The following is an 18,742-nucleotide window of genomic DNA, read 5'->3' as shown; positions in this document are numbered from 1 at the left end:
GAGAAAAAACCAAACCATAAAAGATATTTAAAACACCAAAAAAAAAGGTGAGAAAAAATATGAAAAAATCTAAAAATTTAAGTTGAAAAATCTTCATTCACCCCATGTTTTTTAAGTGAATTTTAAAAGTTAAATATTAAAGAATTAATAATAATTAATTTTATTATTATAAATTTTTAATTAACCACTATAAATCAAGAATTAAATATAAAAAAAATTCATATTTTTTTGTATGAAAATAAAAAAAATTAAAATTAATTTATCATTCATCCATAATTGATTTAAATAATGCCAGCTAAATAAATTTCCAACATATATTTTAGGATTTTCTTTTAAACTCTATTGTCAGCTTACGATACATATGCTAAGATTTTGTATTAATATATATAACTGCATAATAAACTAAACGATTGAGATTACTAATCTACTTTTTCTAAAAAAACCCAGGATTTATGAGTGCTCATTGCAGGTTACGATTTCGAGGGTTTTTTCGGATTGTTAGCTAGGTAAATGGAGAAGGACTCATTCAACAAAAGTTAACAATTCTGGCAGTAGCTAAAGAAATGAAAATATTTATTAAAATCTCGAAAATTAAACCCAAAAAACCATCTCCTTCTCCCTAGTAAAGTGATTACTTTTAAATATTAGATGGGAGATGGGTAAATTTTAAAAAAAATTATTATATTTTATATTATTTTAATATATTTTTAATTTTTTTTTTAAAAAAAAACACACCAGAATCATATTGTTATGCTCTCAAACAATTCTTATCATAGAATGATTGCTACAAGGCTAGCTACAACAGCGCGGGGTCATTGGGTTATGAGGTTCCTCGTGAACATTAAGAATGTAATTGATTTAGAGGTGTAATTGATTTGTTTTTCTAAATATAATTTTTTTAAAGTATAAACTACATCTCACAAGAACAAAAATTATATACTTTTTATATAAATTCCACTTAAATAATCAATTAAATCAGTATCTCAAACACCCTCTAAACATTGGATCATATAAATTAGATTTGGAGGTACACGAGCAAAACTGTAAATGCAAACACGCCATGGGAGAAGGTACATGAAAGCACTTAATTTCTTAACATCCATGTGCGAAAAAAAGAGAGGTTTGCTGCCGTCAACTTTCAGGAAACAGTTCTGTCTTCCTGCAACTAATAGCTGGATCACAAGTGACCATGCTCGAAATAGAAGATGGTGCAAGTCTTTCATGGCGGGACCAAATACTTGCAATAATGAGATCGATTGGAAAAGGACGATTATACACATGTCCCAAGCATCCAAATCATCAGATCTCACTTGCTCGTTTAATGATGCTTGCTTCTTCTATTTGTTTTTTTTTTTAAAAAAAAGAAAGCACTAAGCCGAGTGGTGATATTACCATTGAAGATGCATTGTGCTCTCTCTCCAGGTAAGGTAGTTAAATTTTTAAAGATTTTTTATTGGTTCTCGAGATTTGTTTTTACATAAATTTTTAAAGATTTGTTTTTTTTAACGTACTAAATTACATTTTTTTTTGAAAAAGAAAGTTGAATTAAAAAAAATAAAAAATCAAAGTGAAAAGGTAGATAAAATAAGCTGGCTTTGAATTTTGTATGAAAGTTTATTTTGGTCCCTCATTTTTTTTTCAGTTTATAATTTATCAGTCTTTTTACTTGTAAAAAAAATTATTATCAAAGTTTATTTTCCTTATTTTTCAATCATTTCTTGTGAGAGAATAGTGAGGTTCGTTGGATTCCGACGTGGAGAGAAAAGATCGCTATTAATGATGATTCTAACTACCAAAATGGTTGAAATTCTTAGGTCTAGCGAGCTCTCAAAACTAATATTCTTGAGTTTAACTACGTGCTAAACCTAAATGGACATGAGCTGAGTAAGTTGTCAGACTCAACGTCTTTGGGTTCGACTATTTGCTAAGCTAACAAAGACATAGGTCTAATGAGCTGTCAAATCCAATGTTCTTAGGTTCAACCATATGCTGATACTAAATGAGCATGAGTCTAGTGAGTTGTCAAATTCAATATCCTTATGTTAAGCTATGTATTGAGCTTATGTAGGTATATGTATAGTGAATTGCTAGACCCAACATCATTGAAATGAGCTACATATTGAGCTCAGGTAAGCATAAGTCTAGCAAGTTGCTAGACCAATCGTCTGTGGGCTAAGCATGATAGCACCCTTGGACTTGGCTGCATGCTAAGCCATATTGGACATGGGTTTTATGATTTGTCAAACTCATTATCTTTGGGCTTTACAGTATGCTAACCGTGAAAGGATAAAAGTTTGTAAATCATTATAGACTTTATGTTGGGTTATAAAGGTGCGTTTGTTTATTCTTATGACTTTTAACATAAAAATTTAATATTAAAAATATTCATCTCTCTACACTCTTAGATATATAAAAATCTTATAGAGATATATTATATTTCCACTTCCATTACTATTAATATGAATCCCTCATTCATGCTGTGTAAATTATATGTATCCTTCATTAATACTACCAGGAGAAAATAACTCTCCAACTCCTTTATTTCGACAAAATCAACAAGGTTTAAATGCAATAAATACCTCCTAAACTCTCAAGTAAAAGATTCACAATTTCTTTCTCTAAACATGAATACTTTTAAATTCCAGAGCATTTATTATACCAAAAACAAGAATAAATACTCTTATTTTTATAATTTAAAGCTCATTATCTCACTTATTATAATATCTTACTTAAAAGTTATCTCTAGAAAATATGATATTAAAATGGAAATACAATCACTTACTATCCAAACATTAAAATATCTTATCTTTGAATATATTGAATTCTAGGACATCATTTATTATAAAATAAAATTATAGAGTCTAATTAAATGTTTTTAATCATTCTTAACAACTATTTTAAGATATTTTTTAATGGTTAAAGCTAGTTTTTTTATAATGAACACAACTCTTTTAAAAAATAGATTTTTTTAATTATAACTAGTAAAAAAAGACAAGAAGAAGAAGAAGACGATGACGAGGAAGGAAAATCAATAGCTTTTTTATCTTCTCCTGTTCTAATTAAGAAGGAAAATAGAACCACAATTAGCGGTCGTTTAATCCAAGAGTGATCAGCCACAAATAATCCGTCCCACGTTGTGTTTGTTATGCATGGCACGTCATATGCTTCATTTAGCATGATACAATGTCGACCGTCAGATCCTTGACTGATTCTCCTAGTCAATGACGACTCCGTTGCTTTGAAGGCGATAATCGAGGGTGTAACAGACAGGTGATGATGGCCATGACAACACCTGAAAACACAGGCCGACATGATCTCCGGACAGTTGGAAACGGAATACTGAGTTGGCAATTAAGTTTTTTTTCTTTTTTCTTTTCAGGGTTCTTTTTGGTACTTCACATTTTTTTGTTACCTTCACAAAGACTAATTTGCTTCCTTGTGCTACGAGAATACAGTAATAATTATTTTTAAAAATATATTTAAATAATATTTTATATTTTAAAAAATTATTTTTAATATTTAAATAATTAAAAATATAAAATTATATTTTTTAAAAAATAAATATTTTTAAAAACCCAGTTCATACAACAATTTTAAAAAGCTCATGTCTTCTCACTGAAAGAGAATTTTCAAGGATGTAGACCCTGTTTGTTTGCTGAAAAATAATTTTTTTAGAAATAAATTACTTTCTAATGTTTCGTAGTATAATAAAAAATAAGTTAGGAAACAATTTCTAGTATTTGGTTATGTCATGAAAAATAAGCTGGAAAATAACTTATTAATATTTTATTTTTTTCAAACTTATTAAAATAATAAGAAACAAATCTTACAAATTAAATTGTTGAATAAAAATGAAATTGAAAAAAATATAATTTTATAAATTATCTCAAAAATAATAGAGATGAAATTTAAAAAATTAAAAAAATTAAAAGATGAAGAAATTAAAATAATAATAATCAACATTTCATAAATTATTTCAAATAAAATAAGTAACAATCAAAAGAATCAGGATCAAATTTGATAGATAAAAAGTTTCAATAAAAAATGATAAAGAAAAAACAAATAGAAATTATAAAAATAAGGACCAATGTTAATATAAAAATTAAATTTTAAGAGATGAAATTAAAAAATAAATATTTAAAACAAAATATATATAACAATCAAAAGTTTAAAGATCAAATTTGATATAATCAACAAATAATGACATTTCTAAATTTTTTATAATTTCCAGAAAATGTTTTTCATCCAAATTTTCTAGAAAAACACTTTTCTGAAAACCAAACTATTTTTTTTTTACTAGAAAGTGTTTTACGTTGATCAATTTTCTTAATAGCAAACAAATACAAGAAAATTTAGAAAGTGATTTTCTGGAAATCACTTTCCGGAAAACAAATACAGTTAAAAAGAAAAACACTTTCCTAAAAATTAAGTTAATTTTTTTATTAAAAAATATTTTTTGTTAACCAGAAAATATTTCCATTAACTAAAATCATTTTTAATTAACCAACTTTTTTTAATAATAAAAAAATTTTAAAAAATAATTTTTTTTTAAAAAAACATGCCCTCGAGTCAAAATGAGATAAACAATGAACCGGTCAAATTGAGATTTGAGAGAGTGGTCAAGAAATTTAACAAAAACCCACAATTAAAATGCCCTTGTTTTATGATCCAAAGTTACAGGAGGCATGACGACAATCCCAAGAGCAAATCCGTCCATACGAGCAAAACAACTGAAAGTGAGCCAGCTGTTTACACAGTGAGCGTGACGCGTCATGGGGTCCGTAGATCAGATTACGAGAACCAACGGCCAAGATCAATTCAAAGAAAATTTGAGGTTCATTTAAGCTGAATTTCATTTGAGGCTGAAATTTCATTTCACATCTTCCCCTTTTTTAAAACTAGAGGGCGGGTACCTTGAACAGACGCCCACGCGGAGATCGAATCCAGATTTCTAAACGGTATTTCATTTGAGTTTCATTATTCTCTTTGTTAATCTGGGGTTAGCTTAGAATCCAGCATTATCGATTCAAACAATCAAAAGACTTTATCTTTAAATGTGGGCTAATTCAAGGTCTTGATCTTTGATGTGATTTTATCAAAATGAATATTCAGATTTTGATTGTTACTTGTAAAAAGGAAATGGGATATTTTTATTTTTGGATTTTTTTTGTCAAAATAGTACATTAGATTGTTGTGATTCCCTATTTCTATAGCATTTTAATGTAAAGTTGGCATTTTCAATGTGGCAGGTGAGAGGAAATGGCAGAGAGTGAAGATATTCAGCCTCTTGTTTGCGACAATGGTACCGGAATGGTCAAGGTATTAAGCTAGATTCATTTATGATCTATTTTGGAGTTTAAAGATTCGATTCTTAAAGCGATATTGGTAGCGATTGCTGATTTGGGCTGGAAATTTTTTAGGCTGGGTTTGCCGGAGACGATGCACCAAGGGCTGTTTTCCCTAGCATTGTGGGTCGCCCACGCCACACCGGTGTGATGGTTGGTATGGGTCAAAAGGATGCGTATGTTGGTGATGAGGCACAATCAAAGAGAGGTATTTTGACTTTGAAATACCCAATTGAGCATGGTATTGTTAGCAATTGGGATGATATGGAGAAGATTTGGCATCACACCTTCTACAATGAGCTCCGTGTGGCTCCTGAAGAGCATCCGGTTCTCCTTACAGAAGCTCCTCTTAATCCCAAAGCCAATCGTGAGAAAATGACCCAGATCATGTTTGAGACCTTCAACACTCCCGCGATGTACGTTGCTATCCAGGCTGTCCTTTCCCTTTATGCCAGTGGTCGTACAACTGGTAAGTGATACAATCCATTATGTATCTGCTTTTTGTTCAAATAGATGCATGTTAAAACGTTGTTATTGGCTTATTGCATTGCAAGTTTTCAGAATAAAATGGAGTTGTACTAATTGATTGATAAACAAAATATATGGGAAAGAAGCACATCTAGATCAAGAAAAAAAATGAAATGTGTTACTGGGAACTTGTCAAGCCCTCAATATTTCTAACTTGTAAGTTGGCACAACGTATTTCACCCGTTGTCACAACCGCAGTTCGTTTTGGAAATTTTATATGATATCTACCGGGATCATGATCATGAAAACCAAAGAAGTTTCTTCAACAAGCATATAGTTTATCCAGCTTGGTGATTTACAACTGGACTGTTCAATTATAGAGAAATGATATGAATTGATACTTTTCACTATCAATGTGTTTTGGCTAGGTATTGTTCTGGACTCTGGAGATGGCGTGAGTCACACAGTTCCCATCTATGAAGGCTATGCCCTCCCACATGCCATTCTACGTCTTGACCTGGCAGGCCGTGATCTCACTGATGCCCTAATGAAAATCTTGACTGAACGTGGCTACTCTTTCACCACCACTGCAGAGCGTGAAATTGTAAGGGACATGAAGGAGAAATTAGCCTACATTGCTCTTGATTATGAGCAAGAGCTGGAGACAGCAAAGACCAGCTCATCTGTTGAGAAGAGCTATGAGCTTCCAGATGGACAGGTTATCACCATTGGAGCTGAAAGATTCCGTTGTCCAGAGGTCCTCTTCCAACCATCCATGATAGGGATGGAAGCTGCTGGCATACATGAAACAACATACAATTCTATCATGAAGTGTGATGTTGATATTAGGAAGGATCTCTATGGCAATATTGTTCTCAGTGGTGGCTCTACTATGTTCCCAGGCATTGCTGATAGGATGAGCAAGGAAATTACAGCATTGGCTCCCAGTAGCATGAAGATTAAGGTGGTTGCACCACCAGAAAGGAAGTACAGTGTCTGGATAGGAGGCTCCATTTTGGCATCCCTCAGCACCTTCCAGCAGGTACTGTGTCTATTTCTTATATATTTGGGCAGTAAACAGGATCGAACTTTAAACCTGATTCTGCACATTTTGATGTCTTCATTGTTATGCCTGTGTTGTATTGTTTAGCATCATTATATATTAAATGCTTAACAATATGAAATTTTAATTGCAATGATTGGAAGGATTTACTAGAATAATAGTGAAGCTTCAGATGGACATTGAGTAGTTAGAAGTTATATCTGAATTCATGATCAGGTACGACACTTCTGGACCGTGCTTTTCTAATCTGGTTGGAGAAACTTGCTTTCTTTTGAGTGCAGATGTGGATTGCAAAGGCAGAGTATGATGAGTCCGGTCCATCAATTGTGCACAGGAAGTGCTTCTAATCATGCAAAGCAAGAGGCTATTGGTCAAACACATACTTTATACACTTTGTATTACAAAAGGCTTCCAATCAAGTGGTTGCAAAATTATCTTCGCATTTCGTTTCCTCATTCGCTCTTTCATCTTGTGATTTGCTCCGTCAAAGTCTGAACAAAAAAAAATGAGGTCGAGTGGAAAAATTCAAGATTTGAATTTTTTACTTTGTTATTTGATTTGTAGAAGAGTTGTGGAATCTAACTGATTTGGTTTGGGTTAATTTCGGATTCATTACTTTATTGTTTCTTTAAGAAATTTTTATGAAATAAAACCAGTATTTATATTCATATACATGTGTACTTGCAACTCAAATGTTCTCTCTGAATCATTGCATGATTACCTTTGGTGGATGAGAAGAACTTTTGTTTGTTTTGTTATTCACTTTCTGGTCAATGTACCAACAAATGCTCGAGTGAATACACACACAAAACAATCAGGATTTTTATTGAAGACATGTTAAAGTCTTCTCAAGGGGGTTGGAGAAGGAATTGTTATTCTGTGAAAATGTCCTCAGCTGCTGTTAGTCATTATGAAGTGTCTCTGCGTTTCTCATAAAAAAATCAATTGCTGGAGCTTCGAATATAGCAGCTTGTTGATCATATGTTAATGGCGATAGACCCAGCAGAAGTGGTGCATGGAGAACGGGCGTTTCTGTAGCATCTCTCAATATAGACGATCGTGGAAGGCTGTACAAGAGTGCGATGCCAGCAAGATTTATCTACCTGTGCAATTGAAATGAACGCTATTCCTGAAGAAAATATTCAGTGGCACTTGGCTTCTTGTCAGTACATGGAGTGACTTGAAAACCACACAACCATACCAGATGGAGCCATTGCAGCACGAGTGAATTTTGGGCGGAGCTCAATTTGCATGGAAATGTTTTGAAGCTTAAATGTTACTGTTAGTTGAATGGTACAAAGGTAGGCTTGGAGAATTGTTAACTTCATTTAAAATTATGTCAGCGGATCATGCTGTATAATCATTCATTATTATTGGTTTGAAACAATACGAATCCAATCATTTTGCTCCATTAGGTTGCAATACTTCTACATCAATAGAAATTAACCAGACGAACACACTTTTTTATTGAAACATGGCGTATGAATAGCACAAACTTCAGGTGTATACGTCCCACATGTCAAACCCAAAAAACTGTAACTTCCCTCGTAAGAATTTCAACATGGAGCACAGTATCAGAGTGAAAGAAATCAGGCTCGACGGCCCACAAAAACTTGGAAAAGAGAAGGGGGAGGTACCAGCACTATAAGATATAAGAAGTTGCAAAAAAGCAGAAAAGAAGACAAGGGAACTGACAGCAGAAACTTGCCAAGTTTGCTCCTTTGACTAGGCTACTAGACTGCCCATTTCAAGTGCCCAGATGCTCGTTTAGATGATGGACCGGGCATCAGCGTCAACTCCTTGAAGAAAGTTAAAGTTTGATGGTCCAACACTGTCGATAAACCCTCGCACTGACATCTCTGGCACAGATGTACTATTTCCTAGCAACTCATGGTCTATAAAGATCACAACTACTGTTATATCATCATGAAAAAAACGCCTGACCCCCCTATCAACCTTCTTAAGATCATCATACCTCATCACCCTCTTCCTAGCTGCCATGTGTAGAGCTGCTCTGACTAGTCTCCTTGCACTTCCCTGACATTTAAAGAAAATAGGAGCAAAATATCAGTGTCTTGAATTTAAAAGGCCAAAAAGAAACTGGGTGCAATAAGAGAGAATACATACAGCTCGTGGATTATTGTACACAATCTCCACTGCCTCCTGGTTTGTTAGGTGTTCCCACAGCCCATCGGATGCAAATATGACAAATTTATCATTGGGTCGTAAAACCCTTGAGTATATGGATGGTTCCGATGTTAGGACAGGCCGACGAATGGGTTCAGGGAGGTGAAATCGTGGAAAAGAAGGATCAAGAGAAAACTCAGGCCGCTTCAAGTATGCATCACCTATAGATCTAGATACCTACGCAATTCAACAAGAGAAACCAGAAGGAAATACAACTAATTAACACTGGGGAAAATTGACTGATATGAATGGGGTAAACAGAAAAACTAACATGAAACTAAAAAAGATATTAACTTCAAGATAAATAAATTTCAATCTTGGAAAAAAGGTCCCTTATCTTCAGTAGTTTGCAGAATGAGCATAGCACGTAAGGTATACATGCACATGCAACATATATACTCTGAAAGGTTGAGTTTCATTTATATGATAGTGGTGAAATGGTAAAAGAAAATCTGACCAGCGTTTGAATATTGCTCTTTTATTCTACACCTTCCCGGAGAGGGAATTCCAGAAAAAAGGGGCTACCATATTCAGATTCAGATTGTCTCACTATGAGGATTGCTTCCAGGTAGCAAACCTCCACTGGTAAATATCAGCTAACCAAGTAATTTTCCTTTTTGAAGTGTCCTGAACTAGGTAAATGTATGGTTTTAAGAAAATGATTTGCTGGAAAACTGAAAAAGGAAGTGAAGGAGAGAGGGAGTGAGGATTTTGATAAAGATGAGAATTCCAAGCTTGTATTTGTGCCAGTATCTCTATATCATTTTCCTAACTTTTTCAGAAGCATTGGTTAAGCAATCATGAATCAGAATTGTTCACGAATGCAATCCTAGATAATTGAAATATGGTGACTTTTTCTAGCATATGTTATTCTGCATTATGTAAAAAAATGTGGGACCCTCAGCTAGAGAATGAAAAATTATAAACACCAAAATTTGTATCCACTTGCTTAAGGAAGCGAGACATTTTCCAGATTGAAGTACAACTTTAAGAGAGAATGAATTGAAGAGACAGTGAGTATGCATCATAATTTCAAAGTGAGAAGGCAGTTAATAACCTAAGAATAGAAGCAAACCTGAATAATGCCTTTGATTCGCCATACTCCATGCTTCATAACAACAATATGTGAATCATCTGGATGCAAGGATTTTAGTTCTTGTCTAACCTCTTCCATACTAGCATTATGATCCCTGGTCAACTGCTCGGCAACTATCTTATTCGATCTACCTAAAGAGCCAATTACAGCTCGAGAATCACCGAGATTAGCAACAAATAATGTCCCTCTCCAGATGACTCCAACCAAGCAACAAGATCCAACTGCTGCAATCAATGGTTTTATTCCACATGACCTACGGACAAGAGTAAGAAACCCATCCTCAGTTGAAGAGACGGCACTTATAAGGATTTCTTCAGAGATGGTTCCTCTTTCTCTGGCATGCCCTACAAAGCAATAATTGCTCATGGTTCATCACATAGAGAATGTTGCCTGGAAAAGCATTAAATATAATACATGTCGTAACAGTTTCAACACTGAAAGCATTATTTACTTCCTTTTCCGTAATTCTTTTCCCAAAAACAAATAATCGGTGACGAGCTACCACACAATGGACCATGTTCAATTTTGGTAATCAACCATCATCACGGACATGCACAAAACTACGGAGCAGGCTGAAGAAGCATCCATCCACATAACCATCATAATGAAAACCACTCTTACCAGTTACCATAGATCTTCAAGATTTTGCCTTACAATACTAAACTTAACCAAACAAACTAATGTAAAAACAGCAACACTAGAAGTAGTTGACACTGGCAACAATCACTCACAAGAAATCAATTCGACTCGCAACAAAACAATAATTAAATTCATAGAGAAACCAATCAGATTGTATCGAAGAGATGTACAAATTCCTTCAAATTGGCACCAGCCACAAAAGTAAACAGATTAACCTAGTCAAACCCCATACTAACAATCAATTCCACCAAAAAGCCAATAAAACTAACATACAAAATCCAAACTTGTTCTAAAGCATATAAAATCAATTCAAATTCACATTAACATTAACATCACACGTAAAACTACTAATCATACAACAAAAGTCATCTCAACTCAACAACTAAGCACAAGAAAAAACCTGAAAATTAACAAAAAAAGAAGAAAAAAAACTCACTCATGAGATTTAAGAACAAATGGTCAGATATGAACCGAGACGCATCAGGTCCACCATGACCATCATAAACACCAATAAAAGTAGCATCACGACCAGTCTCTACTTGACTATGATCTTCAATAACCTCATTGGCTTGAACCACAGCAAAAGAGAACTCTCCAAAAGAGTGTTTCTCAAGGTCTCTAGACCATAGAAGAGAGTCGGCAGTAGTAGAATCATCATCATCATTTAAAATGTCATCCTTGCTCATACGTGCATATTGCCTCCCTGGTCTCCAACAAGCCATTGCTATTCTTGTTAGCCACGACAACATCCCTCATTTCCTGTTGAGAAACAAAACAAAACAAAACCCACTTTTTTTAATTAAATAAATAAACCGTTTGGCCTAGATATTGTATAGATTGAGAGTTTTCAAGATTTGGGTCAATAAAGATTCGAGCTTCGAGATAGAAACCTCGAAAGAAAGGGGTCAAAGCAAGGCAATGTAAAGAGAACTGTGAGATTTTAATAATTCAAGAACAAGAAACTATAAAAGATTGATGGCCCATGTTGGGGAGACTGGGAGTGAGAATGAAGAGTGAAAAAATTTGCAGACTTTGGCTCAGAGAGAGAGAGAGAGAGAGAGAGAGAGACTGGATAAAGATCTGGACTTCAGGCAGTTAAGACGAAAAGGGGAGAGCTGCGGAGGGGAAAGTTGACAATGGATTTGGTTTTTTGTTTGTTTGTTTTTTTCTCTCTTCTTCTACTACTTCTCTGTTGTGTTGTGTTTTTTTTTTTTAATATTATTATTATTAAAAGAGACAAGAGAGCAGAAGTCCACTAACCTTTGGTCTTCTTCTTCAAAACTTGAACTAAAATTGTAGACATCTAAATGCTATAGTTTGCTTACAGATTGCTGGGGAGTGATGAACCTTGCATGAGAAAAATTGTATGTGCTCGCTTGGTGTTGTAGCCTCCTTGTATGAAATGAAAGATACTGTATTCATTTGGGCAAGTCCCTTTAATAAGGGAAATGACCTTTTATAAGATTCGATATTTGATAAGATTTCAGCCTATCGAGTGAAAACTTATCAATTTGGTTGAATTATACGACAATATGATGGATTTTTAATTTTTAGAAATGGATTAATATAATTTTTTATTTTTAAAAATTATTTTTAATACTATCATATTAAAATAATTCAAAAATATAAAAAAATTAAGTTAAAAAAACATTAAATTTTAATGAAACACCATTTAAATCTAAAAAGATAATCTAGATTGTCTATATATATTACAATAATCCACAAAAGCAAAAATGTTATAAATCTATGACAATAAAATTCATTAGCAAAAATGTGCAAGTGATCATTAGAGTGATTATAAAGATGCAAACACTTTACTCAAACCCTAACCATTATAGCAAATCTTCATTACCAAACTAGTTTTGGTAAGGTTTTAGCAGCTAATACATCATTGTGATCCTTAATCATTTGCAAGCTATGGACCAAACAAGCAATTTAGATGATGGGAATGAGGATGCTCTATGCTAGTAGTTAATAAGTAACATATTCTCTTCAGTTCAAGATGTTAAAAATTCAAGTCTCTCTTGGCTCTCATGCCTGCCTCTGCATTTCACAGAATGAAATGAGAAAAAGGGACCTGGGGAGTGAGGAAGAAGGGAGGGGGTGACAAGCTCAACATGGCCAAGGCAATCTTAACCATCCAATCCAAAGAAATGGCTTTGATATAAGACGTGTGTGATTGAGTAGGTGGAATGGCAATTACAACTTTGCTGTTCGTATTAATAGAGGGGAGGAAGACAAGCAAGTGTGGTAGAGGCAAGTTGTTTTCCATAATCTAAAGGTTAGGGCAAACACTTGAGACATGTGACATGGGCTCTTTTGGATCACATGACTGTCATTGTATTTTGGTTTTTTACCTGCAAATCTCCTCCAATCTATTTCTAGCTAAGAATTGCCAACAACATCATTGCAATAAAAGATATGGTTGATTTCTTCACTGTACATTATCAGATGAAAAAGGGTTTTTCTTTTTGCTTGAAAATATACTCCTAGGTGTGTGGTGCGGCGACTTTGAAAATGAAAAAGTAGTTCCTGTTGGTTGAGTTTTCTGCTCTAGCCATTTTATAGGTCTAATCTAGCCTAGCTACCAGCGATTTGCCGATGCTCTTGCCTTAAGGTGATAGGTCTAATCTAGCCTAGCTACCGGCAAATGGACTTAGGTGATAGGTCTAATCTAGCCTAGCTACCAGCGATTCGTCGATGCTCTTTGCCTTAGACTTATGTGAGAAATTATATGTGACTTGGGTGAATGGAGCATAGAACTAACCAATGGATCAGGAGGTGACAAAGAGAGATGAACTTTTGAAGGCTATTACTGCTGGGATCGTGTAATTAGCATCTTGTGATCTTTTCATGGCCCATCAATTTGATTTGATAACGAATAAGATTTGCTGATGTATAGATTAATAACATATGTTATTTGGATACACTTCATCGATCATGGACGTTGGACCCCTTGGCCATGGATTCTGGACCCATTTCATCGAATAATAATAATAACAACAATAAGATAGTGTCATCGTACATGAAAAATATATCTCCCAAAAGCTAGTTGATTTTATCAAATAATAGTAACAACAACAAGAAGACAACATCATTGTACATGAAAACTATATCCTCCAAGAGCTAGTGACAGTCACTAATCATGTGTTGTTCTGCGTTTCTTAGCTTAGTTGCAGGGGTGTGTTTAACAATATTTATTTTATTTTTAAAAGTAAAGATATGTTTGATAAGGTGATTGGTTGTGATTTAAAATATTTTTTATTTAAAAATTATATATTAAAATAATATTTTATTTTATTTTTAAAATTATTCCAACATAGCACATAAAAGAAATTTAAAAATATAAAAAATAATTAATTTTAAATATAAAATATTTAAATTTTAAAGAAACGCGTCCGTCACTAATACAATTGGCAAGAAAGATAGAAGGAGTGGTAAGATTTCTTGATTATCTCACCTCCTTATTATTACATTCTCACAGCAGTTGCTGTGGTGAAGACAACAAGAGGAAAAAAATATAAAAGCAAGATTGATCGACTTGGAATTTAGCTTGAAGCTTGAAAACTAATATGAGTAAAAAAAGAAATGTGTGAATTTGATGTTTGATATTAACAAAAATTAAACCTCCTTCTCTCTCTGTTTTTCTTTTTTTAAGTTCATACTTAAATAACTGCTACTTAAATATACCACGAGCTAGATCATATCGTTAATCAAACGCCTGTGTCGATTGTAATGCTTCTCCATGAGTACTTTTGAGGCTCCTTCTACAGTCCTGCGCCATGTCTGCATTGTGAGAAGTTTTGATTAGTAAAATAAAACATGTGGATCCAGATTCGAACCAACAACACCAATCAAAAAAAGTAAATAAATTTTCGAGAACGCTATTAGTAGTTAATGAGATATTGCTCTAATGATGAATGACTGGAGAATAGTAGGAGAACGTCTCACCTTTTCAATGGAAGCCAAGATTGACTTGCTCTTGGTATCCCTTGCTTTGAGCTGTAACCTTCCGATCCCAAGTTGCCTCAGCAATACAGATTTCCTTGTCACCGGATGAAGAAGTGACCTCCTCTCTACTAAGCTGGAACTCGACTTACAATGTGATGGACTTTCGCATAAATTACCACTTTCGAGATCCCTTCTTGTCTTCCTCCTTTTTCTCCTTTTTAACACCCTCGCCAGCTCCAATTTCTTAGCATCATTAGCATCATCATCACTCATTTCTTCCGCAAATTTCCTCAGCAACTCATCTGAAGATTTCTTGGTTACATGTTGAACTGTAGTACTACTAGAGTCATTATTAACAGTGCCCATTTTGAAGAGAGAGAGAGAGAGACAGGAAGAGGGTGATTGAGAGATAAGAGGGGTATGTTATGGTGACAGGGAAATGTGTATATATGGAGGAGCTGGTTTTGTAGGGTAGTGACTTTGGTGTTATGTGAGAAATGGACCGTTGAGAAACAGGGATGATTTGAATAATTGAAATAGAAAATATAGCCGTTAGAGGAGGGAATAATGGGGTTAACTGGACAATAAGTTGGCATTGACATGGGATTTATTGGTGCTTGACAATGATAAGATTTACATTAATTCGTACTTCGACTAGAAATGCGCGCCACCCATGTTCGTGCTGATAAAATTGTCAGTAGCAAGGTTGGGTGTTTTTTTTGTTTTTCCCCTGAGAGGAGGGAATGGAACATGTAATAAGAATCGGGCTGCCCATGATTTGGGATTTGACAGGATGGGCTTGCCCACCAGGAATTGTTTTGTGCCACCCAGTTGATTTATCGAATGCTACTAAAGTCTATTCATGCAAACGAGACTGCCATAAAAATGCCTTTGCACTCAACGTTTTATCGGTGACGTGCTTTGAGTAGAGGAAAAAGCTCATTGACCGCTAGTTCCATTTTGTGAAATGATTATTATCATCATGTTGAATGATAGAGGGCCTTTTATGAATTCATGGCTACAGAAGTTGTCATCATGTTCATCAAGACCTAAGCAGCTCAAGCCCACTCTCAAAAGAGGGAGATTTGTGAAACTAGAACTATAATCATGGAGTTCAATTGTGCCCTGAAAAACAACAAAGTTCAGACAATGACAATACCTACACCATTCCTTTCTGGTCCCGCAATGCGTCCTGGAATTTTAAGTTCAGAGATGTTGAACTACATTTCAAAATGTACAAGACCTACATACAATTCACAAGAAGGCCCTCCAAAATTACAAAACATCCTGCAAGAAAGAAATACCGTCTAGGCAGTTGGAAAACCTGCTGGCAGACATCTTCCGATGGAGATTATGTATAGTCCAATTAATCTACTGGTGGCAGGCTTCAGACAGTGCATTAGGCAGTGATAACGTCCTAGCAGTTCTAGTCCCTTCAGTAACACAGATATCATACATCATAGAACGTTTTTAAGGGCTGAATTGAGCACCAAAACTGAGAGTATGGCATTCCAGATTTCTCAAATTAAGCTGCAAAATGTATGAAAATTACTGTTAATGGCAAACATTGTTGAAAGAGAAGTTCATAGAAAGAAACTGAAAAGAAGAAAAGCTACAAACTTTGTGCTCCCTATCTCACAACACTTGAGTAATGAAACTACATTCTTGTGCCCATTTCTAACTATTAATCTCTCTTATCATTCTTTGGTGAGTTTCCCTACTAAACGAACGAACCAAAATTTAAAATGTAAAGAGGATTGGTAATCAGAGGCCTTGTTCAGGCAGAACTACAAATGTAATATAGTTTCACGTATCTAATCTAGAGTCATTTTAACATTGTTATTAGCAGTGTAATAATATTAACCAAGTAACACTGATGATTTTAACATTCCTTATTGTCCCACCAAATCCGTCTCTTGCTTTCATCTTTCTGATAAACTTATTTGAGTAAACAAAAATAAATTAACTAAACAATCCTAAAATGTAGGTTAAATGATTCTATCTTTCATCTTTCTGACAATAGACTTATCTTCTCTCTTTCTTTTTTTAATTTTAACATAAGCGTTTTTTACTTCCCTTCTAAAAGAAAAAAAAACAGAAGATCCATAATGCCGACCACAACCGGTTTGCAATGGAGGCTTTGTTGTTGTTATAAAACAAATGAAACAAAAAGATAAGTAAATCAGAAAGAGGAGGAATTACATATCTTCCAAATCCAGGAAAGGAACAAAATGCAAGACATGGATCCACATCTAATCATGCATGCTAAAAGTTTGCATAATAAAGTTCAGGTATGGTTGTTTCAGATCCTTAACAACTTTGAGCATTATAATAACATACAAAAACTTACCACAACCGCAATTCCAGTATTACAGAATTTAGGAATGGAAATAAGTCTCACAAACTGCCCTTCTGAACCTGCAATTTAATGCAACATTAAATCTAACTGTAAATTTAAGAAAATTCAACTACAGATTAGATCTGTTTTTCCTTATTTATTATGTATGAGTTCATGAGAGAATACCGTTTAAAATGCGAGTTCCATATTTATCTTGGTTACCAACAAAGTAAACATGCGGACAGCTCTCAATCAAAAAAGGATCTTTATCAGTGAAAGGGTAACAACCTGAAAGACATTGATTAGAGTGGATTCTTGAACTAGGAGCTCATGGAAGAAATCAGAATTTTAATTGCAAGTATTCCTGTTCTCTTTGTTTGAATATAGTGTTATCTAAGTTTTCAAACAATCAAGCTAACATAAGAAAAATGAAAAATGAATCGCCAAATCATAGCAGGTGCTTCTACCGAGTGTGTTAGGTGCTGTTGGTGCCAGATGCCTCCACTTTAATGTCCTTTCCATTAATTCAAGCTCATCCCTTGCTTCTGAATACTTCTTAAGATCATCAATGTTCTGGCCTGATGTTCCAAGAAACCTGAAACGGACCAAAAACAATTGCAAAAGGCATCTAATTATCACAATTCATTGTTGAATTATGCACTCATTTCTTACCTGACACCATCAAGCTCAAAACAATGAGGATTAGTACACGAATTAAAAGTGTTATACGCTCTTGATCCAGGAAAAAGGCATCTGTTCAAAGGCTGAAAAGAAATGAATAGAGAAAAAAATCTTTCAAGTTGAAGTGAGGATGCACATAAATTCCCAAAAGAAGGAAAAAGATAAGAAAGGGCAAACCTGTTGAGGTAAAGCGAAGTTTGCTGGATCATTAGATCCTGGCATGATATCCACAGACACACCTGCAGCAATCTAAACAGAGGTTTTAAACAATGAGACCATGACAAACAGATCCAAAAGAAAGACAAAATGGGAGAACAAAAGGTAAATAAAAGTTGTTAGTTATCAGTCAAAATAACAAAAACAACCTGAGTCAACAAAATATCCAGCTCCTGAACTGGTTCAGAGAGCCTAGATTGATCCTTTGAAGCTAAATTCTGCCAAAATGACCAAGGGACAAACATTGTTTAGGTGACATGACATAAAAAATCCCATTAAATATTTGAGCCCATAAAGCAAATTATTTACATGTTTTTAATTCTTATAATAGTTGGTTAGTATGCACTCTCTCTCCCCTCCAGACATTAATATCTCATTCAGGTTTAATCAATATTCCAAAAATAGCATCGCTACCATCAGGGAAGCTACTTCTTACATCCAAGCAGAGCACTAGCTTTCACTTTTGCACCATTTCAAACAGGTAAGAAAATACAAAGACAATAGCACAGAGCATCTTATGAAAAGATGAGACAAGAATTGAAAAGGAAAACTTCAGATCTGAACATGCACAAAGTAGACAGAAAATATATAAAATGTTACCTGTCCATTTAGAAGACCAGATGGAATTTCCACTGAATTACCTGCAAACACAACATGAACTATCTCTGCCGCAATACCCTGTTCCTGGTCATTTAAGGATTTTAAGAATGCAAGATAAGCAGAACAACCTTTGGGAGAGGGGGGGGGGGGGAGGAAAG

The 18,742-nt window shown here is 34.3% G+C and overlaps 4 protein-coding genes across 5 annotated transcripts in view; 1 reads left to right on the top strand and 3 right to left on the bottom strand.

Annotated features, from left to right (window-relative positions):
• Positions 1 to 4,868: 4,868 nt before the first annotated feature.
• Positions 4,869 to 7,544, top strand: LOC105111227 (actin). Its single transcript, XM_011006538.1, has 5 exons — positions 4,869 to 4,958; positions 5,250 to 5,319; positions 5,421 to 5,814; positions 6,242 to 6,855; positions 7,158 to 7,544. The coding sequence occupies exons 2-5, from the start codon at positions 5,260 to 5,262 to the stop codon at positions 7,221 to 7,223; spliced, it is 1,134 nt and encodes a 377-aa protein (XP_011004840.1). The 5' UTR covers positions 4,869 to 4,958; positions 5,250 to 5,259; the 3' UTR covers positions 7,224 to 7,544.
• A 768-nt stretch (positions 7,545 to 8,312) lies between these two features.
• On the bottom strand, positions 8,313 to 12,299 carry LOC105111226 (probable protein phosphatase 2C 68). Its single transcript, XM_011006537.1, has 5 exons — positions 12,059 to 12,299; positions 11,235 to 11,557; positions 10,139 to 10,503; positions 9,004 to 9,240; positions 8,313 to 8,913 (listed from the first exon to the last, which is right to left on the bottom strand). The coding sequence occupies exons 2-5, from the start codon at positions 11,545 to 11,547 to the stop codon at positions 8,644 to 8,646; spliced, it is 1,185 nt and encodes a 394-aa protein (XP_011004839.1). The 5' UTR covers positions 11,548 to 11,557; positions 12,059 to 12,299; the 3' UTR covers positions 8,313 to 8,643.
• Positions 12,300 to 14,227: 1,928 nt separating this feature from the next.
• LOC105111225 (uncharacterized) lies at positions 14,228 to 15,184 on the bottom strand. Its single transcript, XM_011006536.1, has 2 exons — positions 14,750 to 15,184; positions 14,228 to 14,584 (listed from the first exon to the last, which is right to left on the bottom strand). The coding sequence occupies exons 1-2, from the start codon at positions 15,113 to 15,115 to the stop codon at positions 14,495 to 14,497; spliced, it is 456 nt and encodes a 151-aa protein (XP_011004838.1). The 5' UTR covers positions 15,116 to 15,184; the 3' UTR covers positions 14,228 to 14,494.
• A 623-nt stretch (positions 15,185 to 15,807) lies between these two features.
• Positions 15,808 to 18,742, bottom strand: part of LOC105111224 (DNA polymerase delta small subunit-like) — a 6,367-nt gene continuing 3,432 nt past the window's right edge. The window contains exons 7-14 of one of the 2 annotated variants that reach the window (XM_011006533.1): positions 18,585 to 18,668; positions 18,134 to 18,202; positions 17,946 to 18,017; positions 17,760 to 17,851; positions 17,555 to 17,682; positions 17,274 to 17,375; positions 17,100 to 17,167; positions 15,808 to 16,279 (exon numbers count right to left, since the gene is read on the bottom strand). In XM_011006533.1, the coding sequence (XP_011004835.1) occupies positions 16,220 to 16,279; positions 17,100 to 17,167; positions 17,274 to 17,375; positions 17,555 to 17,682; positions 17,760 to 17,851; positions 17,946 to 18,017; positions 18,134 to 18,202; positions 18,585 to 18,668 (675 nt within the window). In that variant the 3' untranslated portion in view covers positions 15,808 to 16,219. The remainder of the gene's footprint in view (positions 16,280 to 17,099; positions 17,168 to 17,273; positions 17,376 to 17,554; positions 17,683 to 17,759; positions 17,852 to 17,945; positions 18,018 to 18,133; positions 18,203 to 18,584; positions 18,669 to 18,742) is intronic. The other variant, XM_011006535.1, reaches the window with a different exon arrangement.

The sequence above is a fragment of the Populus euphratica genome, unplaced genomic scaffold (genome assembly GCF_000495115.2).
Source record: "Populus euphratica unplaced genomic scaffold, PopEup_1.0 scaffold285.1, whole genome shotgun sequence".
In the NCBI taxonomy this organism is placed as follows: domain Eukaryota; kingdom Viridiplantae; phylum Streptophyta; class Magnoliopsida; order Malpighiales; family Salicaceae; genus Populus; species Populus euphratica.
This window is presented reverse-complemented; position numbering and strand designations above follow the sequence as displayed.

Coding starts and splice junctions, on each gene's coding strand:
- LOC105111226 (XM_011006537.1), bottom strand. CDS start 11,547: ATGTTGTCGTGGCTAACAAGAATAGCAATGGCTTGTTGGAGACCAGGG. Junction 9,241..10,138: donor GAATCAAAGGCATTATTCAG/GTTTGCTTCTAT, acceptor TGAATTGCGTAG/GTATCTAGATCTATAGGTGA. Junction 8,914..9,003: donor TGTACAATAATCCACGAGCT/GTATGTATTCTC, acceptor TTTAAATGTCAG/GGAAGTGCAAGGAGACTAGT.
- LOC105111225 (XM_011006536.1), bottom strand. CDS start 15,115: ATGGGCACTGTTAATAATGACTCTAGTAGTACTACAGTTCAACATGTA. Junction 14,585..14,749: donor TCTTGGCTTCCATTGAAAAG/GTGAGACGTTCT, acceptor CTCACAATGCAG/ACATGGCGCAGGACTGTAGA.
- LOC105111227 (XM_011006538.1), top strand. CDS start 5,260: ATGGCAGAGAGTGAAGATATTCAGCCTCTTGTTTGCGACAATGGTACC. Junction 5,320..5,420: donor ATGGTACCGGAATGGTCAAG/GTATTAAGCTAG, acceptor GAAATTTTTTAG/GCTGGGTTTGCCGGAGACGA. Junction 5,815..6,241: donor TGCCAGTGGTCGTACAACTG/GTAAGTGATACA, acceptor TGTTTTGGCTAG/GTATTGTTCTGGACTCTGGA.